General features: G+C 52.2%; 1 protein-coding gene across 1 annotated transcript; it reads left to right on the top strand.

Moving 5' to 3' along the window:
- Positions 1-427: 427 nt before the first annotated feature.
- Rspo1 (R-spondin 1) lies at positions 428-23,477 on the top strand. Its single transcript, XM_021161369.2, has 6 exons — positions 428-612; positions 5,028-5,361; positions 19,402-19,593; positions 21,570-21,719; positions 21,991-22,179; positions 22,779-23,477. Exons 2-6 carry the CDS (start codon positions 5,268-5,270, stop codon positions 22,952-22,954), a joined length of 801 nt encoding a protein of 266 aa, XP_021017028.1. The 5' UTR covers positions 428-612; positions 5,028-5,267; the 3' UTR covers positions 22,955-23,477.
- The last annotated feature ends 702 nt before the right edge of the window (positions 23,478-24,179 follow it).

The raw sequence follows: 24,179 nt of genomic DNA, 5'->3' as shown, positions 1-24,179 counted from the left end.
CCAGTGCGAGGAGTTAATAGAAAACTTTCCTTCCCGGGGTCTTCCCAACTGGTCAGATGCTCTGAAGGTTTGATCCTGAAGGGAAGAAGGGTGTGGCTGGGCCATTACAGCCATTCTATATCTGCCCCCCTTTCCAAGATTCTGATGGAGGGCATGGGCCTTAGCAAGCATCCTGGGTTCCTGCTCCTAACCCAAGAAAAGCGGGTGCGGGTCGGGGAAAGGGAACATGAGCTCGCAGCGTTCGCCACACAGCAGACGGCGCGTCCCTAGTCCTGGTGTGCGGGAGGGGGCTACGGAGTCCCGGGCCCGGCGCTCCAGTCCGTTTTTTCTTACGGATCGGGCAGGGGGGCCGGCCGGGGGTGGCGCCGGGGGATTCCCTCCCTCGTGCGAGCCGGGGACCGGCCCCTCTCCGGGCGCGGGGCGCAGAGCCCGGGCGGCGCACTGCGGGGCCCGCGCGGGCCGCCCCAGCACCAATGCACCGGGCGGGGCGCTGGCGGCCGAGAAGGCATTGAGCAACTGGGCGGCGGGCGGAGCGCGGGGCCGACGGCAACGCGGGACTCAGTGGCCGCGCCCTCGCCCCTCCGGGCTGCCCCGCCACGGCCGCTGCGCCAGGTGAGTCCCGCGGCCCGCGTCGTCCGCCTTGGGGTCCTGGGTCCACGTCCGGGCGCAGCCAGAGCTGGGGAGGCAGCGCAGAGCCCGACCCCATCCCGTCGTCCCTCCGCACATCAGCCCGGGGCACCCCGCCCCGAGTCCCCAGCCGCGACCTTCCCGCCCCAGCCGTGCCCCCACGCATCCCAACGGCAACCCAGCTGTGACCCAACCCTGACCCACGCGACCCAGCCCCGCCTCAAGTCCCCAGCCCCAACCCACTCACCCAGCCTTGCCCATGCATCCCAGCTGCAACTCAGCTGCGACCCAGCCCCATCTGGAATCCCTAACCCCGACCCACGCGACCCACACATCCTAGAGCAGCGACCCAGTCCCGACCCACGCACCCTAGCTGCGACTCGGCTCCGACCCACGCGACCCGATCTGGTTCGCGTAAACCCGGTCCCTCCTCCCAGCCTGACGCAGTAGAAGGCCGATGCGCTGCACCATGGCCTGGAGGGGAGAGGTGTGCTGCGAGCACCCAGGGACATCAGGGTGGACAGGGCACAGGAGACCCGATCCTGCGTATTTGCAGTGCTCATGGGGATGCTGGGGACATGGGGGTGGGGGCAGTGGATCCGCTTCCCTGGCACCTGTCAGGGCCTCACAGAGAGGGAGGGAGAAGGAGGAGAGAGAGAGAGAGAGAGAGAGAGAGAGAGAGAGAGAGAGAGAGAGAGAGAGAGAGAGAGAGAGAGAGAGAGAGAGAGAATGAGAATATATATTAGAATGAATGGATAGTGAGCAGTGCAGGCACACAGAGCAGAGCTTCTCTCCGCGTTCTGGGTTTGGGGGACAGCGGGGTAGCCACATTCTCCGATCCTGACATGGCTCTGCAGTGCCCACAGGTTCCACAAGCAGGCACTCAGTGCCACCCTTGCCCCCGAAATACTTCGGCTCCTTTTGGCATCCAATTCCTAGGCCGGTTGCCGATCCTAGGGATGAGAGTGTTGGCTGATGAGAAGCTGTCGAAGTGGCTTACATTTTGGGGTCTGTATCTGACATCTGACGGAATACTAATTCATCTTAACAATGTTGTGGCAGATAAGGAGGTGAAAGTTCTTCCAGCGCCCCTGCTCAGGCAGAGTTTCCGCCCTCAGCTCCACCCTCAGCCAGCGGAACCCCTTCCTCAGTGTGGGTCCACCCTGTAGGTTCTCCCCTCCCTGACCCATGTGACCTCAGTTTGTGATCTCTGGCCATCTCGGTCTCTGGCGCCCAGATTCTTCACCCTGTGCTGGCCCATCCCCAGAGCTGTGATGATCCAATCTCCCTAACTCTCTGCAAAAGCCAGTCTCCAGGACACCCAGGCACCTAGTTCCCAAATTAGTTTTAAAATTCTCTGTCCTTAACTCCACAGGGCCGTGTTTCCCTGTAATCCTTTCTCCTTCATTTGTGATGGAGTAAATGAAGGTCTAGCCCCTGTAGGTGGGAGGAGGTGCAGAGTAAGTGGGGAGAATCTGCCCCAGCCAGCAAAGTTGTTCTCACCCCACCAGCGCCTGGGGCCTTGAATGATGCTCATTGCTCTTTCCCACGGGGTGGTGTAGTGAGCCCTCCCAAGTGAACTTGTGAGCTATAGCAATTCAACACCCAAAGTATATCGGAAATTATGGTAGAAACAAGCAAGGGTATTTAAAAGTCCACCCTCTGCTCCTGGCTCCTCTCCCTGTCCTCCCGAGTGTCAGTGTCCCCGTGAATGCCCAGGAGGGACCCAGAGTAGCTGGAGGCAAAGGGAACCTCAGAGACAGGAATCTGTGGCCCTCGGGAGCTTGGTACCACAGTCTAAGGACCTGCCCTGTGTTTAATAGTCACTCCAGCAGATTGTCGGATAGCCTGGCTATACTGGGCCGTTGTTTCAGGTCTGAGACTGCCTTCAGCTGTGGCAAATACACCTTCACTGCTCAGCTCTTTACCCACACTGCACTGCTCCTGTCTGTTGCTTGTACTCCCTGGTGTGGATGAACTATTAGCTCATTTGCTTGGTTTGAGATAAAGATACACAGTGCCTGAAAGTATTTGAGATTCTTTCCACTCCAGGGGGAAGTCAGCGAGCGCCCCCTGGACCAATGAAACTCACATCTGTCCCTCCTCTCCATGCCAAGCAGAGACAGGTTTCCTGAAGACCTTGGTGGGGGTTGGGAAGAAGTTCTCATTGGTAGGGACTCCAGGGACTTGGTGAGTGTGGCAGGGGCAGGCCAGGGGCGAAGCTGGGAGGATGGGAAAGGAGTGGGCTAGGAGTTGCCTGCCATCGGCTGGGCTGCTCAGCCCTTGGTCTTGAAGTACCTTGTGCCCTTTTGTGGGCACCAAGAGTACGGAGACAGCTGGGAGAGCTTTCCTGAGTGGTGGACCCCACAGAATGAAGCCAAAGTCAAAGACATAGACTTGATCCCAGACTTGTTTGAGGCAGTGTTTGCAGGCACAAGACTGGTGGGCCGGAGCTGCCCAATCCTAGCATCCTATCTGACACAGGCTTTCCTGAGAGGTGACAGCTTCAGGACTAGGGCCACCAAACCACAGAGACATGCAAATGTGGCAACTGCACGCCAGGGCTCTGCATTTAGCATGCTACCCTGATGATTCAGGGGATGTTAAATTCCTTTATCCGGGGCCATAGGAATGTCAATGCACAGTGAAACTTCATTCATGAAAAATGTAACTACCTTAACTGAAATCCCACTAGTGCCCACCCTGTTCTGAGCACACGGTGGATGGGCTCACCTAAACTGGATCTAAACCAGACTCTTGTAGATTAGAAAATGGGCTTGAAGCTTCTAGGCCAGTAATCCAAAGTAACACAGCTAATTCACCAACAGGGTTGGCCTTGCAAGCCTGGCAGCCTGACTCTGAAGTCTGTACCCATGACCATCAAGGGGCCACATTCAGCCCCCTCACCCCATCCCACCCCACCCCACCCTGACTCTGTTGGGGCTGAGGACTCTAGTTTGGTACACTTGGTTGGATATCCATGGTTATAGGGGCTGGGGTGTGACATAGGGGCGGTGGGGGATGGCGCACAGGCAATGGCAGCTGTGGGGCACCAGGGGTGGTGGGGGCATCTCCGCTGGCTCCAGCTCCAGCACCAGGTGGGATCCATCAGGCTCATGTAAACACTTCTCACAGGCAGCTTAACCACTTGAGTGTGTCTGGCCTTCAAAGCCAGGGGGAGAGGCCGAGGAGGGAGGAGGGAGGTACGGAACTCCCTCAGGGGGTAATGATTTATCTCCAGTGCAGGTGGGCTCTGCTGGGGCCTCTTTGCGAGGCCAGGGGGTGGACCGGGCACAGAGGAGCTGAACGGGAGAGGGGAGGGGGCTGGAGGCTCCATACTGAGTATCTCGGATTTCTCATTAGTAAGCCAAAACAACTCAGAACCAATCCGGGTTTCATAGGTGAAGAGCCCGAGGTTCAAGGAGGCCAATGACAACTAACCCGTGTGCACAGCCTCGCCCCCCCGCCGCCCCCATCCCCGGGGGAACAGGTCAAACTCTCACCCTGTGAGCCTAAGTGGGTGCGCCGGTGCACTCTCTCGGCGGGCGTGGGGGAGAGACTGCTCTGAGTGCGTGACCCTGTCAGTGGGAACGAAGCTCTCTCTCCTGCTCCTTCCTTAACCCTGAAGCTCAGATGCCCAACTTCTTAGACACTGCGGCAGGCAGGGACGGGTGCCCCTGCCCCCATCACCCTGGCCGCTGGGTCCAGAGCACAAGCTCTCTCAGGGCTGGGGGATTATCGCCATTCTCTGCGTCTCTAGCCAGGACAGGCAGTTGCTGCTATTTGTATCCCCTCACAAAAGCCAGGCCCGCCAGGCCTGCTGTGTCAGAGTTTCTGTGGCTGGAGGGGAACCCTCACTTCCTTTTCTCCCTCCAACCCCAGAGGGCCATGCAGAGTCTGCCTGCTTGTTAGAGGCCCCTGCTCTAACTTCTGGACTGGGACAGGTGAAAGGCACATGGGTGACTCAGCACTGGGAAGAGAAAGCTGAGGAGTCACTCATAAGAGGACAAAGAGCTCCTTTACAGATGTCAGGATATTCTAGCAGCATGAGGTCTGTAGGGTAGACTTAAAGAAGGACTTCCAATATTAGAACTAACCAATATTAGGACCAGGATAGCTGGTTCCTATTATTGAGAAATCACCGGGGACAAATAGATTTAATTTGGGTAACCATTGTGATCCAGTTACTCAGGTAGCTGGCCCCAGTATTAGGATGCAAGTTGCTTGGAGACAGGAAGATGAGATTTCTTCTTCAGGGGTGCCTGGTAGGGGATGTGCAGCAGTGTCCAGACTTCCTGAGTTCTACAAAGTCCAGGGCAGGGAAACCCAGAGGACAAGGACATGTAAATTAGGGGCTCTGGGGCACTATGGATTTAACCCTTCTCTCTCCTTGCCCACAGGTCTATCTTGGGGGTGGTTCTCTGCTGGCGTGAGAAGACTTCTCATGTGACCCTCTGAGGTGGATTCAAGCAGGACAGGACCTCCCTTTGGACCAATGGAGAAGCCGGCTCCAAACCCCCTCAGATCCCAGCTGAGGTTATGGTGGATCCGGGCCTGGCTCTCCTGCCACTGACCCAGCCTCAGAGCCTTTTAGCAAGAGACCACCCCTCCTGCCAGGGGCCCGGGGCTGGCCAGTGACTATGCGGCTTGGGCTGTGCGTGGTGGCCCTGGTTCTGAGCTGGACACACATCACTGTGGGCAGCCGGGGGATCAAGGGCAAGAGACAGAGGCGGAGTGAGTACCTGTGGGATTGAGCTGCTGAGGGCCTTGGTATGGGCGGGACAGGAGAGCCTCTGGTGGCTTCCTTCTGTGATGGCTGTTGCGTTTGTCCCTGCTTTGTGAGCACTGTGGATTATCCGGTGGGCAGTTTCATTTGTTGAGATGTACTGGTCTGTCGACCCCTCCTTATTGACCTTCCTTCCTCTTTTAGACTCTGCTTTCTGGCTCAACGCCTCTCTAGGAGGCCCTCTGACCCAACATCAGTTCTGCAGGGTATCCATGGTGATGCTTCCTAGGGGTGGAGAGAGTCCCTACCCTGCATGCCCTATTCCCCAATCCCAGACTCAGGCATTCAGGGCACCTCTCTGGACTGCAAGCCTTTGGACACAGGCTCTGCACATTGGGGCAGGAGGCACCCAGCTCTCCTTGCTTGATGTCAGACAGGAGCAGCACAGAAGAGAAGGGGAGGTAGCTTTCTCCAGTAACGTAAATCAGGCCCCATGGGATTCCCCGAGCTGAAGCCAGCACACCCTTCTGAGTGGCAGTGACCTTACTGTGTAAGGCTCACCGTAAGATTTCTGAGCATAAGAAATGCCTGTAGCCCTGGCTCAAGAAGCTGGGACAGAGCTGCCGTGACTCCGATGCCAAAGTTGGTCGGACTACAGTGAGACCTTCTGTTTTAAAAACCAAAACAAGGAAAAAAAGAAAGAAAGAAAGAAAGAAAGAAAGAAAGAAAGAAAGAACGAATGAACAAGATGGAGAGATGGCTCAGTGGTTAAAAGTGTGTTCTGTTCCACAGAGGACCTTGATCCAGTTTCCCAGTATCCATGATGGGCAGCTCACAACCACCTGTAATTCCAGTGACAGGATGTGACACCTCTGAATTCTGTGCATGTGCACACATACACACACACACACTTATTAAATATTTGTTAATATTTGTAATAAATATATAAGCATTTATATATTTATATGATAAATATATAAGTATATAATGTATAATAAATACATAAATCTCTATAATATATAAATGCTTATAATTAAAAATAAATATTTTATAAAAGAGAGGGAAGAATAGCAAATCCAGTTTTCTTTTTTTTTTTAAGGTTTATTTATTTATTATATGTAAGTACACTGTAGCTGTCTTCAGACACTCCAGAAGAGGGAGTCAGATCTCGTGACAGATGGTTGTGAGCCACCATATGGTTGCTGGGATTTGAACTCCAGACCTTGGGAAGAGCAGTTGCGTGCTCTTACCCACTGAGCCATCTCACCAGCCCCAGTTTTCTTTTCTTTCTCTTTTGTCTCCCTTCTGTTCATTTGAGACACAGTCTTGCTAGATAGCCCTCGTTGGCTCAGAATTTCCTGTGTAGGCCACCAATTTGCAGCAATCCTCCTGCCTCAGTCTCCCTAATAGTTTGCAGTCATTCTTCATGGAGCTCAGTGAGCCCAGTGCCCATTAAAACAGCCTGCTAAAATTCAGAATTACCGCATCAGCCTCCTGGCCTGTCCCAGGCATCCCGTACCCTCTGCTCAGCAGCTGCAGTAATGGGGGCACTGTGTACTGGGAGTGGTCAGTATATGCTAGTGACCCTGCCAGAGAGCTGGGTGGGGGCCTCTCCCTTCCAAGGCCTTGTCCCTCTTTCCACATCCCCCATCAAGGGCTGTCATGCAGGCAGGAAGTCTTTCCAAAGTCTCGCCCAATTCCCCCTTGCTTCACTTTTCTCATGGGACTGATGCCCGCAAGTCAGAGGAGGCTGAGTGAGGGCCAAGACTCTCCACAGGAGCGACTCAGCGGGGACTGGGAGGTTTGAGGGTTGGCGAAGTCAGAAAAACCCCAGCTTAAGAAACAGTTAGGGAAGGTGAGGTTCCAGCAGCAGCAGCAGCAGCAGCAGCAGCAGCAGCAGCAGCAGCAGCAGCAGCAGCAAGGCCTTCGGACTCCTCCTCATGCCTCTGTTGTGGCTGGTGTTTTGGACTCTATGGGCCAGATGTGGTTTAGTGATTTATAACCAGTTGCCTCCATTTCCGAAATGGGGAGCCAGAGAGAGAGAGACAGACATCAGGACGTTGAGGCACAGAGAGGGGCCAACCTTACTCATGTGACAGGCATGACAATCCTGCTCACCCACAGAAGGTCACATGCTCATGGACACAGGTGGACATAAGTAAGACCCGGGTTCATGTCAGTGGAATTGACAAACGAGCACTGAAGTGGGATTTAGTAGAGCTGGCTTCTCTCCATGGCTACCAAACATATTCGATATGCTTGATTTTGAACTAGCTACATCCGATGCCCGGGCAGTGTGTATTACTGACTGATGTCAGAGTCTAGGTCAGACATGGCAAGAGTCAGTGCTGTGGGGGTCACCAGGCATGATGGTATGTGCTATCAGTTGGGTCTTGTTGCATGGTGATCCTGAAATACCCCTGTGAGGTGATCATGTCACTGCATAGGAGCACAGCCAGATGTCTGGGGGATGATGGATGGAGATAGGGGTACACTGCGGGCTTGGTGGTGGTGCTGGGGGAGGGGTTGGACCAGGGCCTCAGGCATGCACACATATAAACGTATAAACGTTATAGACGTATAAACATTATATGTATCTATACAGTTAAAAATGGTGCACGTGTGTGCATGTGTGTTCATGGGCGGGGGGTCTTGTGACACAACTTATGGATGTGGAGGCCTGAGGACAACCTTTAGAGGACAGTCCCTGCCTTTCCCCCTTGTCAGACAGGGTCAGGATCTTTCCTATGCTCTAAGCCGAGCTAACTGGCCTGTGAACATCAGAATTTCCATTCCCCATTGGTGTGCTGGGACTGTAGATGTTTTAGATACAGGTCAGCTTTCACTTGGATTCTGGGGACCCAATGTCATGTGATCAAGCTTGTGTGGCAAGCACTTTTGTATGGTGCACTGCCTCTCCAGCTTATTTCTTTCTTTCTCTCTCTCTCTCTCTCTCTCTCTCTCTTCCTCCTCTCCCCCCTCCTCCTTTTTTTGGTTTTTGGTTTTTTGGAGACATGGTTTCTCTCTTTAACAGTCCAGCCTATCCTAGAACTCACTGTGTAGATCAGGCTGGCCTTAAGCTCACAAAGATTCACCTGTCTCTACCTCTCAAGTGCTGAGATTAAAGGTGTGTACCACCATGCCTAGCCTTTTTTTCTATCTATCTTTCTTTTTCTTTCCTTTTAAAAAAAGATTTATTTATTTTATGTTTGGGAGTACACTGTCGCTGTACAGATGGGTGTGAGCCACCATGTGGTTGCTGGTATTTGAACTCAGGACCTTCGGAAGAGCAGGCAGTGCTCTTACCTGCTGAGCCATCTCTCCAGCCCTCTTTCCTTTTTAAAGCAACTTTTGTAAAACATAAAGTCCCTTTCAGGCTTCAGTTTGCAAGGACAATTTTGTGATATGGTTTCTGGGTATCGTGGGGGAAGGGAAGAGGAAGGCTGGAGTCTGTGTGGAAGGGCACTGGGAGGAGCCTCTGGCTCTTGCCTGTCTGTCATCCTCTCCAGTGTGTCAGTCAACAACCACTCAGGAGAATCAATCCTTTGGTGATTTGAACTTGGAAGTGTCTGATTTTGAGGTCTGAGAGATGGTCTTCCCCCATGGAGTGGGAGAGTCAAAAAAGAAAACATTCCCATTGGCCTGGGACAGGTGTTCTCGCATGCGTGCACGCACACATACACACACACATACACACACACACATACACACACACATACATACACACACATACACACACACATACACACATATACATACACACACACATACACACACACACTCATTGTAGACCATCTCCTTCCCTCTCTCTTGCCTCACTCTCTCTCAGGTCCCTGCGTCTCACACCCTTCACCCCCAGCCCTTATATCTAGTACACCTTTCCCCAGTTTCTTAGCCCTCCTCATTCTAGAACCCGCTACTCAGTCCTGCCCTGGTTGCAGAAAGCCCTTCTTCCCTCCCTGAGCCCATCCCACCCTGTCTCTGGCACTTGTATCCCTCCCATTGTCCATGTTCCTGTCCCTCTCCCCTCTGTCAGCCCCTTTTCACTCCTGGAAAACTACAATCCAGGGTATAGTCATGGTGGTGCAAGTCTGTAATCGTAACTCTTGAGAGGTTGAGGCAGGAGTAATGAGTACTGTTGATTGTTGTGAGTTAAAGGCTAGCTTGGGCTACAAAGTGAGCCTAACCTGGACTACATGCCCCTCCCATGGTGGGCTCTGTTCAATAAGAAGCCAGCACCCATCAGGACAGAACCCCCACTCATCGGGATGAAGCCCCACACCATTGTCTCTGTATCGGTTGCCTAGACCTGTACCCACACTGTGGAGCCCCTGCTGAGGAGGGCACAGAGGTCTACTGGTAATGCTCTTTCTCCCCACTGGGAAAGGAGTCTTCCCTTGAGCTGTGGCTACTGAGAGGCCACTGAGAAGCTGCCATGGGAGATCTGGGTTAGCCTTGGAATGGAAGGGCGGGAGCATGCTGAAGGGCAGCTGGCCCTTGTGACATACAGTGAGTGAGGGTCTGTACTGTGCTTCCTCTTTCTTTTTTAAAGATGTATTTATTTATTTAATGTATACATGAGTACACAGTCACTCTCATCAGACACAGTTGGTTGTGAACCACCATGTGGTTGCTAGGAATTGAACTCAGGACCTCTGGAAGAGCAGTCAGTGCTCTTAACCACTGAACCAACTCTATAGCCCCTAAGGGGTACTGTGCTTCCTCTTGTGTTGGACTCCCAACCCCCCTGGGCTCAATGAGCATGCCACAGACAGACACACTCTGGCCCAGGGAATCCAGCATTTGACCCCATTCCCAAGGTGAGCCCCTGTTGCCTTTTCCTGTTTTCTTTCCTCAAGGCTCATCCTCTACCATCTCCTTGTTCTCTTCCCACCACCACACCTCAGCTGTTCCAGGTCTGGCGTTCAGCCACAAGCACTACCCTGAGTCCCAAGGACTCCCTCATTGCCCTAGTTCTCCTCAGTTCCTACTTGTGGCCCATCCCTGCACTCAGTGAGTCCTCACCAGCATCTATGCCTACATCACACTCTCTTTGAGACTCCACAACACACCCTGCCCTCAGCCCTACACTAGATAGCTCCACCTCTTGTGAGTCCCAATCCTTCCCTCGGCTCCCACTTAGAAACAAGACCGACTCTGCCCTCCCAAGCCCTTTCTAGTGGGAGGAGGAGACATCTCAGTGGAAATGAGGACATGAGGTTGTATCTACCATGACCAATTCAGATGCTGGAGAGAGGAGACCACAGGAAAGACCTCATCCAGATTTACAGGGAGGTGATCTGGGAGGACTGCCTGGAGGAGAAAGGTGGTTCTAAGCCTTTGGAGACTGCATGGTGTTCTAGGCTAAAGGGTTAACTTAGAGGAAGCCGTAGAAGATTAAAGAGTGGTATGTTTTGGGAAATGATTACTACTTAGGGTTGTGTTAAGGGAGGAGCGGGGTGGGATTAGCTCAGGGAAACTTTTGGAGCCACTGGGAAGGAGGTCTTACTTTTAGATGTGATACAATGTTTCAGGCAGGGGTCAAGGATCACCACAGGTTTGCTTGTAGAGAGATGCCTGGTAAAGGGGCTCTTGGGAAAGTGATGTGGTCTTAGAAGAACTGTGAGCTGGAAGCTGTATTTCACAGAGGGGCTTGGCTGAGCCACCTGGCAAGGTTGTCATAGCAACAACAGTCCTCTTCCTGCCTGTCCTGAGCATAGGTACCTGGGCCTCACACAGGATAGGCAAGCCTCTACTGCCACAACTAGAGCTTGAATGGCTTTTACATAGGGTTGACAGGGGCCAGAGATAGGAGCAGCAATGATGGAGGCGCAGCCTTGCCTATGTGGCCAGAAAAGGGGACTTGAGGATCTGGAGGGGTGGCTCAGCAGTGAAGAGCAGGGGTTGCATTAGCAGAGGACCTGGGTTCGATTCCTAGCATCTATGTAAGTTCACAACCATTTGCAACTCAAGTTTCAGGGACCCAAGACCCTCTTCTGGCCTCCTCCAGCACCAGGCATACACATGGCACACAGGCATACATGCAGGCAAAACATCCATACCCAGAACTTTTAAAAAAAAATGTGCCTGGGAAGCAAATGGTTCCAGAGCAGAGGCAGAAGGCAGGAGGCTGGGGGGTAAGGTGTGTGGGGGTGTAAATGGGAAAGACTGGTGTCCTTTCTAAGCTTCCCCCACCCAACCCCCCAAGCCTGAGCCTCTCCCCCAGGCAGCCCTAGGCCCAGGCACCACAGAGAGCAGCAGGAGGTAGAGGATCAGGTCCCTTTCCTTGCCAGTTCGACAAAACCTTGTTGAACTCCAGGCACACGACCCTTCCGGTCCCTAGCCAGCTGGCTAGGGGTGAGTACTCTGTGCCACTCCCCTGTAACTCTCTGTCACCGGGCCAATCCTGCTTCCATACTGCTGGCCAGACCTTTGTCTCTATACCCTGGCAGTCAGCTCCCAGCAGCCCTGGGAACCTGTTAGCCATGCAGTGAATGTCTGGGGAAGGAACTTCAGCTTCTCTTTTGCTTTTGTCTTCTTCTTTTTCATTTCTTTTTCTTTTTGAGACAGTCTCAAATAGTCCAGGCTGCTGAGAAAGACCTTCTATTTCTGATCCTCCTGCCTCCACCTCTCCAGGGTTGGAACTGCAGACTTGCAGAACCACATTGGATTGGTGTAATTCTGAGGATGGAGCCCAGGCTTCCTGCATGCTAGGGAAACATTGGACCCACTGAGTTACAGCCCTAACCCCTCCTCTATTGTATCCTCTATGCATCCACCAAATGCCCATCCCCTTCCTTGGATCCTCCATTCAAGATCATATTCCCATGTTTGAGACAATCCTGCCTCTGTGGAGCCCCCTCCCACAGTTGTGGGTACCCCTCCCACTCTCAAGTCTCCCGAAGCTGAGAGTTGGTTGGGGGACTCCTGTTCTATCCTTGGTTCACCAAGCTGACCCCTGCCCATCATTGAGTCCCTACATCTGAGCTTTCAAACCTTTGAGGGCCCCATAGCCCTCATGTCAGCTTCTGGACCCTCCTCAAACCCAGCCAATCCCGCCACCTGATCTCTGAATCCTGACTCTCTTGTCTCTTCAGGTCTTCTTCACTCCATCAATTTCTCTGCCTCTGAATGCCTCTGAGTCTTGGCATTCCATCCTACCCACCCCACACTTCGCTTTCTTCCTCTCCCCCATTTCTTTGAGACAAAGTCTCTGCACCTCAAGATGGAGCTCAGGGCAGTCCTCCTGAGTGCTGACTGCTCTCTTCCCCTTGCTTCTGGAAGCTTTCTCTTCTGCTCAGTCCCCAGCTCTGTTGTTGTTGTTGTTGTGTATGTTTGTTTGGTTAGGTTTTTTTGAGACAGTGTTTCTTTGTATAGCCCTGGCTGTTCTAGAACTTGCTCTGTAGACCAGACAGGCCACAAACTCAGAGATCTTCCTGCCTCTGCCTCCTGAGTGCTGGGATTAAAGGCGTAGTCCATGTGGATTTCCCACCTTTTAATTTGGTTCCTCGCCCCCCCCTCCCAGCTTGCACCTCCCCAAGATCCTCCTCTACCTCTTCCTAACCTCCTTCTCACTCTCTGCTTCTCTGTGGGGGACAGGGACCGCTGGGGGCGTCATCCTACTAGCCGCTGCTCCTCCACAGCCACTCTTCCGGAAAGCAACAGTGTTACTTCTCTTTATTGTTACTCTGTTGCTTATGTGCCTCCCATACTGAAACCACTCCCAGTGGGGCTACCAATCACACCTGCTCCTTATTCTTGTCGTTCAGGCATTGGGCTTGTTGGTACCTCCTCTTCCAATGAGTGCTCTCTTCTCATGGCTCCTGTGATACAGGATGCTTTTCAGAACACTTCCTGGTCTCTCAGTTTGGATTCATCAAGGCTAACCTCTTCCTTTTCTGTCTTTCTCTTGGATGTCTAGCTCTCTTCCCAGTCTCCAGACCAATGGTTCTCAACCTCCCTGATGCTGCAACACTTTAATACACATCCTGTTGTGATGACCCCCCCACCATAAAATTATGTTGTCGCTACTTCATAACTGTCATTTTGCTATTGTTATGAATTGTAATATGAATATCTGCTATCCAGGATGTTTGCTCAGCAACCCTGAGATTGAGAGCCCCTGGTGCTGTAACCCACTGGCTGTTCACGCACGTGCTTGTCTTTTTGTGTGCATGTGGGGGTGGGTTGTTTTGATTGGTGTTTGGGTTTCTTTGAGGCAGGGTCTCCTGTAGCCTAGCTGAGGTTAGATTAGAACTTGCTGCATAGCCAAAAACTGGCCTTGAACTCCAGATTCTCCTGCCGCTACCTCCCAAGTGCTGGGATTATAGTCCTGCAACACCGTGCCCAGTGTCCCACTCTGCCTTGGATGGCTGTCTCCACAGTCAATCTACTGATAAATTGTGTCTCCTGAGCTCCAGTCCCACAGGCTCCACTGCCTGGTGGCCCCCTTTCCTGAGTGTCTCACAGGGATTGCCCTCTCAGCATGACTAAGCTCCTTCTCACGTTCCCACCCAAGCCCATTCTTCTCCTGGGATTTCTGACCCAGTGAAGGGTCAGCGATTACCCTGATACACAAGTTCATTGTCTTGCTGAGTGGTGGTGGCACACATCTTTAATCCTAGCCTTTGGGAGGCAGAGGCAGGCAGATTTCTGAGTTCGAGGCCAGCCTGGTCTACAGAATGAGTTTCAGGACAGCCAAGGCTATACAGAGAAACCCTGTCTCGAAAAACAAAAGAAAAAACAAAACAAAACAAAACAAAAAAATCAAAAGCAAATTCATTGTCTCAAAGCCACCTTAACTTGTGTTTTGTCCTTCATACCACAACCTAGGACCTGGTATCGGGATCTGCCCCCTGCAGATCTCAGCTCTGTTTGCCTCTTCCCTGGCTCTCCATCCTGCCCCAGCTCACTGCTGTTTGAAGCTGGTTCTCACTATGCCAGCCTCAGATTGCAAATCCTCCTGCCTTGGCTTCCAGAGAGGTGTGTGATGCCTCCGCCTTCCTTTCTAGAGAGTTTTTTGACCTGGGTATATTCCGGTTTTCTTCTCTGCCACCTCTTTAAAAGCCCATTGAGGGAACCTTCTAAAGTGAAGGCCCAACTATGGCTCCCATCAGCCTTTCTCCTGCCTTTGAGCTAGAGTCTTTATGCCTCCTATAGAGTTGAGGTCCTTCTGGATCTGGCCTTGCTTCTCTTCTGGCTGCTGGTGTTGCCATCTTCCCTCCATTCCTCCTCCGCTGACTCTGGGTGTACCACACTTCCTTAGCCAATACCAATGTCAACAGAGAAAAAGGTAGCATGGCTGGTGGAGTGGACATTGAACACAGGGGCTCTGAGGAAGTCTATGCAAATCTGTTTGTCTGTTTGTTTTGAGACAAGGTTTCTCTGTGCAGCCATGGCTGTCCTGGAACTTACTCTGTACACCAGGTTGGCCTCCAACTCAGAGATCCACCTGCCTCTGCCTGCTGAGTGCTAAGACTGAAGGTGTTCGTCATGACTTCATGACACAAATCTGTTCTTAACAGAGAGGCCAAGCAGAGAGACTGAATATTGAAATCTTGCTATCAAGAGCTGACCCATATTATATAGGCCCAGAATCCCAATACTTGGGAGGTTGAGACAGGAGGCTTGAAAAATGCAAGGCTAACCTGGACTAAAGGGCAAGTCCAAGGCTAACCTGGACAATTTAGTGAGCTTCTATCTCAAGTAAAAAGAAGGTTGGGGATGTGGCTCAGTGGTAATGGGCTTACCAACACCGGAAGGTCAGTACCGTCCCTCAGTGCTGAAAGCAAAAACAAAAGAAAAATAGGACTGAAACCACATAAAGCTACAGGAGGGACACCCGGGCCATCTCAGCCATTGATGCTAAGGCAAAGTCACATAAAGCTACAGGAGGGACACCCGGGCCATCTCAGCCATTCATGCTAAGGCAAAGTCACAGGGTAAGCACTCAAGTCTGAAACAAACTGGAGTCAAATGTCCGTGATTCAAAAAACCTCCCACGAAACGAAAGCAGCTCCTAAACGCTACACTGACCGCACACGCTTGGCGCGCAGAGTCAAGCCCTAAAGACCCCGCAGAGCTGCCGTGTAGCTGCCCCTGCAGTGAGCAGGCCAGGCAAAACGCAAACAATGTTCAATTTTGCCAACGCGGTACTGCTGACTCCATGCGAACAAGTTTCACATTAAAGAAGTCACTGAGCCATGCTCGTGGCTCCCATGCTCCCCCAATCAGCCTCTATTTGCCTCTCGTAGGCTGCATTCCCCATGCCTGGAACACTGACTGACTGAGGCATCATGGTCCAGTCATTTAACCTCTTCATGTCCTCATCTGTAAAAAGGACAATGGATATGGACAGTGGGAGGGGTATGATGGTTCACATCCGTCATCCTAGCACTTGGAAGGCAGAGGTAGAGGATTGTTTCAAGTTCAAGGGAGCCTGGGCTACATAGCAGTTCTGGGATAGCTTGGGCACCGCCCCCCACCCCCATCTCAAAAGGGAAAGGACAAAGCTGAGGATCTAGCTTGGTTAGTAGAGGGCTTCCCTGGCATGTGCAAAGCACTGTGTTCAGTTTCTAGAGCCTTGTAAAATTGGATGTGGTGGCACAAGCCTGGCATCCCAGTACTCAGGAGGAAGAAGCTGGAGTTCAAGACTAGCCTTGGCCATGTAGGGAGTCTGAAGAGAGCTTGGGCTACATGAGCAAACATGTCACAAAGAAACAAACAAAAGCAAGTGGTCTGCAGCCTAAATGTCTGGGAAGTGCATCTTTCTTTTCTCGTTCCCTCCCAAGAAGTCACTGCACAGGTCTGTGTTCAGGGTTGCAAAAGGCCCAGCAGGGAAGGATTCTGTTGAAGTAGTGATGTCTGCTATCCCAGGTCACTGGAGTCTGTGGCCAGAGGACCATGAGTTTGGGGCCAGCCCGGGCTACATAGTGAACCTTTGCTCAAAATACAAACAAAATGCTGGGCATGGTGGTGCACACCTTTACTTCTAGCACTGGGAAGCAGCAGTAGATGGATGTCTATGAGTTCAAGGCCAGTATAGTCATATACAAGTCCTGGGATAGTCAGGTCTCATAGTATAGACCCTGAATCAAAAAGACCAAGATAAGAGCGGGGTTAATCCCAGCACTCCAGAGGCAGATGCAGGTGGGTCTTAGAGTTCAAAGCCAGCTTGCTCTACAGAGCAAATTCCAGGACAGCCAGGGCTGTACAGAGAAATCCTGTCCTGAAAAACAAAAACAAAAACAAAACCAACTCCTCCTTCCCCTTAATAAGAAAGACTTAAAATATAGTAAAATTTAAAAATAGTGAAAATTTAAAAGCAGAGGCAGCAAGATGGCACTAGCAGACCCGATGATCATAATTTGATCCCTGAGAAGCACAGGCACTTGCTTCATAGCCTGATGGCTGGCGTTTGATCCTCAGAACCCATTTAGAGGTAGAAGGTTGTCCTCTGATTGCCACACAAGTATAGTGGCATAGACGTGCATACCGCCCCCTCACCTACCCTACCCCACCCACCCACCCACAACTACTACCACTACCACTACTGCTATAGTAATAATACTATTACTACTGGTACTACTAGTAATATTATTAGTAATATATTGCTGCTATTATTATTATTACTAGCTGAAAAACAAATGGTCGGGGGAGGATGGCTCAGTGGCTTGCTCTACAAGCATGGGGACTTGGGTTTGAATCCGCAGGACCCACAAAAAACAAAACCCAGGCACTGCTGTGCATATCTGTAGCTCTGTCCCTCTGGGACAGAGATGGGCAGACCGTGAGCACTCAGTGGTCATCGAGCCTAGCCAAAATATCCAACTTCAGGGCAAATGAGAGACTCTGTCTCAAAGCCACGGAGCAGAGAGTGATGGGGGAGTACAGTCAGGGTCCTTCTCTGGCCTCCATATACACGAGTGTGGGGTGTACCCCTGCACACTCACATGCACACACCATACTACACATAAATCAGATAGACAAGCAATCTGTTTGAGGTTCATTTCACACACTGATTTCAGGTCTCATAGATGTCGATAACCTTTCCCTCAAATCCTCCTGTTAGCATCTAAAAGAATACTGTGCAGAGGTCAAGGTCTCTCGAAGGGAAACTCTGCCCACGGTACTGAAGTTCCTTAGTGTGATGCAGAGAGAAGATACCTTATCTCTTACCATTCCCTCCCCCACATGATCTGCACAGCCCTTTGCTCCGCTCATGTCTTGTTCCTCTCAGTACTCCCAATTCTACTCAATAGAAGACATATTTCTACTGATCCTCAAAGAAGGGGCCCATGGCTCCTCTCTTGAGTCCTTTCTCTTCTCTTTCCTCCTCTCCCTTCTCCTTCCATTTCCTCCTCCTCCTCCTCCTCCTCCTCCTCCTCTTCCTTCTCCTCTCTCTCTCTCTCTCTCTCTCTCTCTCTCTCTCTCTCTCTCTCTCTCTCTCTCTCTCTCTCTTGTTTTATCCTTTTTTTTAAAAAAAAGACAATATCTTGCTTTATTGCCCTAGTCTGACCTCCAACTCATAACCCTCCTGCCTCATCTACCAGAATGCTGGGATTACATGCATAAGCCACCATGCTGGCCTTCCCCCGACCCTTGAGTCTGGTGTTGCTGGCTGGGGACCACCAGAGCTCACATATGGATGGGTGCCTGCCCCATAGAAGGCCAGTCCTTCTGCAGAGAGGCTCAGCTCATTTGATGCCTAACCCCTGAGTTCACACACATGGCACATGGAAGGTGATGGGTGAGCGCGGGTTGAACAGTTAGTGAAGGCTCAGAGTGAGACCTGTGGAGCATCACACTGCCTTCAAAGACAACCCTGGACCAGCATGTCTCAACCTCAGCATCACAGACATTTTAGACCATGTCATTCTTTTTGTCCAGGGTTGGTCCACACACTGGAGAATGCTCAAGGGCTTCTCCATTTTTTATTTTGTTTTCAAGACAGGATTTCTCCATGTAGCCCTGGCTGTTCTGGAACTGTAGACCAGGCTGGCCTCAAACTCAGAGATCCACTTGCCTCTGCCTCCTGAGTGCTAGGATCAAAAGCATGCATTACCACCACCCAACTATCAAAGACTTCTCTTATTTCTACTCTCTTGGTGCCAGTAGCCACTCACTTCTCTGGTTGTAATGATCAAAAAAGTCCTTAGGGACTGGAGAGATGGCTCAGCAGTTTAGAGCACTTGTTGCTCTTGCAGAAGACCTGCATTCAGTTCCCAGCACCCACATGGTGGCTCACAACAGTCCGGGACCCTCCAGGCCTCCAGACATGCCCATGGTACACACATATATACAAGCAGACAAAACACTTACACACATAAAGTAAAAATTAAATCTTTTAAAACACGTCCTTAGGGTTGGAGATTTAACTCTGTGGAGAGCTTACCTCGCTTGAGTAAGGCCCTGGGTTTGGTCCCCAAACCACATAGACCAGATGCAGTGGCACCTGCTTGGGATCCCAGTACTCGGGAAGTGAAGGCGGGAGGGCAGAGTTTCAATGACATCTTCTGACTACAAGAGACCCAGTCCTTAAGAAAGAAAAAGAAAGGTGGTCAAACATCTCTAAGGAAGCAAAGTCCCTCAAGTTTAGACCTTTATTTTAGGCATAGGCTATTGTAATTGTCTTTCAGTCTTTCTCCTTGGATCATTTAACCCAGGGTCCCTCTTGGTCTTTAAACTTTACCAGCAATTGAGAACCTACATTGGGTACCTTAGGCTGAAGTTTCCTCCTCTTGGAGAGATTCAGGATAAGTTAAAAGGATGTACTAACTTTCATCTCTGGGGATAAAGAACAAGTCGATAGCCTCAGGGTGAGCTGGAGCCAGGAAGTTGGGGGCACAGATCTAGACATCGACACTAGGGGCTCCTGGGCTTGTGCCTAAGGCGGCCTTGCACACAGCTGTTCGCCTAGCCCCACCTTCTAAGATGCACATTCCCTTTGTGCAATGAAGCCCCAAAAGGATCATATCCCATCCTTGAGGGAGCCTGGCAATATGGGGTTTCCTCGCCAGCCACCTTTTCATCCTTTCTCTACCCTGCAGTCAGTGCTGAGGGGAGCCAAGCCTGTGCCAAGGGCTGTGAGCTCTGTTCGGAAGTCAACGGTTGCCTCAAGTGCTCGCCCAAGCTCTTCATTCTGTTGGAGAGGAACGACATCCGCCAGGTGGGCGTCTGCCTGCCGTCCTGCCCGCCTGGATACTTTGATGCCCGCAACCCCGACATGAACAAATGCATCAGTGAGTGTGTGGGGGCAGGGGCTGGAGAGGCCCCAGACCCTGGAGGATGGTGCTTTGGCCAGTGAGGAGTGTTGAGCAGGCATAGGAAAGGGGTGGGGCTCTTGATTCAAATATACAACTAACTGCCCGGCAGACACCTTCCCATAATCCCACAGTGTACAAACCAGAACCTCATCCTCCTCTCTCTATATCTGCACCTACTTCTGTTTCCGCGGTCACTCTGAGTGTTGCAACTCATTTGTCAAGCCAGAGACCCAAAAACTAGTCTCTCACTGTGCTGCCTAACCCACTCACTAAGCACAACCCCTCCCCCATTGTCAGCTCCCAACACCTGTCGCCCACCCCATTTCCATAGCCGGTTCTTCTGTCTTCCAGCCCACCCTCTGCACCACAGACACCAGGATGCTTCTGAGACCCACAACTCCTGCTGCTTAGTCACCCCATGTCAGCTCTTCCCTGGCTTCGGGGAAGTCCCTGTCTGGCCATTGTGCTCTCTTACAACTCCCCTTGGCTTCTGGCTCTGTTTTTTCACCCCAGGCACAGTTCTATGTGTTGTAAGGCACATGCTATCCTGTCTCCATCCCATCTCTGTGACATTCTGGGGGACATCCAGTAAATTGGTACACGTAACCCGTCCCAGTGTTTCCTTTCTTAGCTCAGTGCCTCGAACTGCAGAAGTCATTTCCAGATCTCGGATCACTGAGTCTCATGAAAGCCTTTGGAGGGAGGCTGGGCAGAAGGGACCTTAGGTTCTTAGAGCTGATAACTTAGAAGTGATGGGGGAGGGGGAGGGGGAGGGGGCGAATACCTGGCAGTCACCTAAGTCTTCTGAGTTCTGATCTCAGCTTGGCTACCAACTCATTGTATGATCTTGAGTGAATCTCAGCCTCCTGACAGCTCATCTTTAAGTTGGAAGTGCTAGCTTTTCCCCCTCTGGTTGTTGGGAGACACACCTATAAACCTCTTGGTGTCTGGCACTCGATAAATGGTAGTTGCTATTGTTATTTTGGTTCTTACTGTACCGGCAACCAAACCTAGGCGGCTAAGCATCTTGGGCAAGGTGGGGGGAGGGGTGGGCAGAAGGGAAGAATTAGGAGGGGAGGCAAAGTTGAAACTAAGCCACTGGGACAAAGGTAGAGCAGGAGGCAGGTGGGTAGCTCGGTAAGGTGAGGTGGGCCCTGGAGTGGCCCTCTTGATCTTCAGGACACTGGGGGGAAGGAGGGATTCGTGGATGTGTCAGAGTCTGGCTAGACTGGAAGCTGGAGCTTCGGGTGCCCGAGACTGGGAGGAAGCCAGTACCACCCAGTCTGGAAAGGGAGATGGTGGAAGGCCTGTCTGTTCCCAGCCAAGCCCCGTTCTGCCCACCTCCCGCAAAGGAGGGAGCTGGCAAGAGGAGGGAGGGAGGGACCCTGGAGTCCAATCCAGGGCTTCCTGGAACTTGGATTTGCCCAGGGAGAGGAATTTGCCCTGGGATGGTGCCCACTCTTCTGAGTGTATTGTCTCTGCTCTGGGCAAGAGGAGACCCAGTACTGGGGTGCTGTGGGTGCCCAGTAATATGGGAAGGGGTGCCACACTAGTGCTGCCTGGGGGCTCATTCTCCCATTCAGTTCCACTCTTTTTTAGGAGGGCTCTGGAATGCTGAAACAGTCCTGTCTGTCTGTCTGTCTGTCTGTCTGTCTGTCTGTCCCAAGCTCAGAAGGCTCTCTTCTCCCCTGAAAACTTTGGACCTCCTATTGAGTCCCAAGATCTGAGACCATTTGGGTTCTGCTGGGTTGTTGCTGGCAAGAATCCCAGCCAGTACTCAGGAGTGGCTACTTAGATGCCCCTCCAATGTGAAAGATTCCTCTGTCAGAATCCCAACCTAGATCAAGATCCTGACCTCTTTGAGTGGGTGTGAGTGGTGGGCTCTGGGACTGGGGACAAAAGAATGTGCCCGTCCTGGCCCGGGCCAGACTGTGTTCTACTTCTGTCCTCAGAATGCAAGATCGAGCACTGTGAGGCCTGCTTCAGCCACAACTTCTGCACCAAGTGTCAGGAGGGCTTGTACTTGCACAAGGGTCGCTGTTATCCAGCCTGCCCTGAGGGCTCTACAGCCGCTAACAGCACCATGGAGTGCGGCAGTCCTGGTAAGGCTGGAGGCAGAGGGCCCAGAGCAGAGAGGATGGTAGAAGTCTGGCCACAGGGGAGGGGGGCGGGGGGGGACACAAGGGCTGGACACAACTACATTCTCCTTCTGGAACAACCTTTTGGGGTTCTTTCCCCGTGGTTCTCTGCCTCTGGGCTAAGGAGCTCAGACTTGAGGTCTGAACTGAGGCTGGGTCGGTAAGGGCACTCACGGGCAAGAGGGGTGGCTCCTCTGTCTCTTGCTTCCCTCCCTCCTACCTCACCTCTTATTAGCACAATGTGAAATGAGCGAGTGGTCCCCGTGGGGGCCCTGCTCCAAGAAGAGGAAGCTGTGCGGTTTCCGGAAGGGATCAGAAGAGCGGACACGCAGAGTGCTCCATGCTCCCGGGGGAGACCACACCACCTGCTCCGACACCAAAGAGACCCGCAAGTGTACCGTGCGCAGGACGCCTTGTCCAGAGGGTGAGCTGCAGCCTCTGCATCCCAGGGACCAGTTACATCCATGTCCCATGCTGTGCAAGCTGAGAGCATATCCTGGCTCAGGAGAGTGCCCTGGGATGCTGTGTGGCAGGATTTAGTAACAGCTGAAGGCATGATCCTTGTAGCTGTCCCATTTCTTGAGGGTGCTCATTTTAGGAGGGTCCTCAGAGAGCAGAGGGGTCACCTAAGCCCCAGAAACTTGGACCCAATCAGATAAAGCCACAGAGCCTGCAGTTGGCAACAAAGTAGATGCTGCCCACTTTGCCTGATCTCAGAGGTGGCTGATGAGTGGCAGGGAGTGGAAGTGGGGACTGTCCCATTTGTCCTGAACAGCTAGGAAATGCTCTAGGGTCTTTAGGGTACAAGGGCTGAAGAGAAGGAGGCTGACTGGTGTGCACTGAGGAGTGGGGTGGACTCATGCTGTAAGGTCCCCTGAAGAGGCTGCAGTCTGAGGAGGCACTGAGGTGACTTCCTGTTGCCTTCTTACCCTGTTTCCTTGCCGTGGCCTTCTGAGGAGCCCTGGGCACACAGAGTGTCTGTATATCCTTTGTTGATTTTCCTCCACTATCCAACTGTTGCAGGGCAGAAGAGGAGGAAGGGGGGCCAGGGCCGGAGGGAGAATGCCAACAGGCATCCGGCCAGGAAGAACAGCAAGGAGCCGGGCTCCAACTCACGGAGACACAAAGGGCAGCAGCAGCAGCCACAGCCAGGGACAGCAGGGCCACTCACATCAGTAGGACCCACCTGGGCGCAGTGACCGGTCTCCAGATAGCTGTGGAAGAGTACAGTGCTGTACTGTATAATGAGAACTTTCCAGAACTGGAGCATCTGGGAGAGTCCACACATACCCCATCCACCCACCCATCCATCTATCCATCCATCCATGCACACATATGGCCACATCTGAAAACATCAACACACACACACACACACACACATTCTTGAGGTCACTGAAGACACTTCCATTCTGTGGCCCAGCTGTATATTCAGTCTTTAATGCTCTTGGAAGACATATCTGAGAGAACCTTTCTCAGCATCTGAAACTAAGGAATTGAACCTTCTGGAGGAACTTCTGGGACAGCATCTGCCAGATGGACGGCAGATTGGAGCCAACGCTGGAGCAGCTGCCGAGAGGGAGAGAGAGAGAGAGAGGGGGAAAGCACTCTCCTGGCCTGAGAGGCACTCCCAGCTGTGAGACTTGATCGTCGGAGATGAGAATCATTACACATCCGTGGTACACGTCACGGCTGACCTGACTTGGAAACTGCTTAAAGGTTTATTTCAAATTAAAAGAGAGAAAAACAAACCCCGGTGCTCCATTCGTTTACAGGGTGTGAGGTTTGGTGGGTACATAGGGGCGCTAGGAAGGGCTGGGGAGACCCAATTTTTAAAACTCCCTAATAGCCTCTGAGGGGAACAAACTTTTTTTAAGAGCTTGAAACATTGATGAGAATGTGTGTGTGCCTGTGTGTGAGTTTATGTGCATCACATGCATGCAGGTACCCAACAGAAGCCAAAGTTACAGGAGTTTTTGACCTACTGAGGTTGGAGCCGGTCCTCAGTAAAAGCTGCAAGTGCTCTTAGTCGCTGAGCCATCCCTCCAGTCTCATCTGCATTCCTGTACATCAGAATGTGGTCTGCGGGCTAGCCACAGCAGACCTTGTGGGCAAGGAGGTTGTTGGGAAAGAGACTCAGGTGCCATCCCAGACATAGTGTACCACAACACGTGCATTAACCAGGCTCCAGTTAGTGGGCATAGGCATCCTAGTCAAGACGCCCTCCCTCCTGCTATTCCTCAGAAGTCCAGGCCAGCTCTGTGGGAGGACTACCATCTGGGAGATCAGGGTCTGCATACCAAAGGGTACCCCTAGGGGGAAGGACAGAGTAGGCTCTGTGACTGTTGTCAGGCTGTCAGACCATTGGGGAGCATCCTGGCCAGAGGTGCTGCGGTGGCTGCAGTGACTTCATGTGGCACTCCGGCA

The sequence above is a fragment of the Mus caroli genome, unplaced genomic scaffold, assembly GCF_978045245.1.
Source record: "Mus caroli unplaced genomic scaffold, Mus_caroli_1 scaffold_6, whole genome shotgun sequence".
NCBI lineage: Eukaryota > Metazoa > Chordata > Mammalia > Rodentia > Muridae > Mus > Mus caroli.
This window is presented reverse-complemented; position numbering and strand designations above follow the sequence as displayed.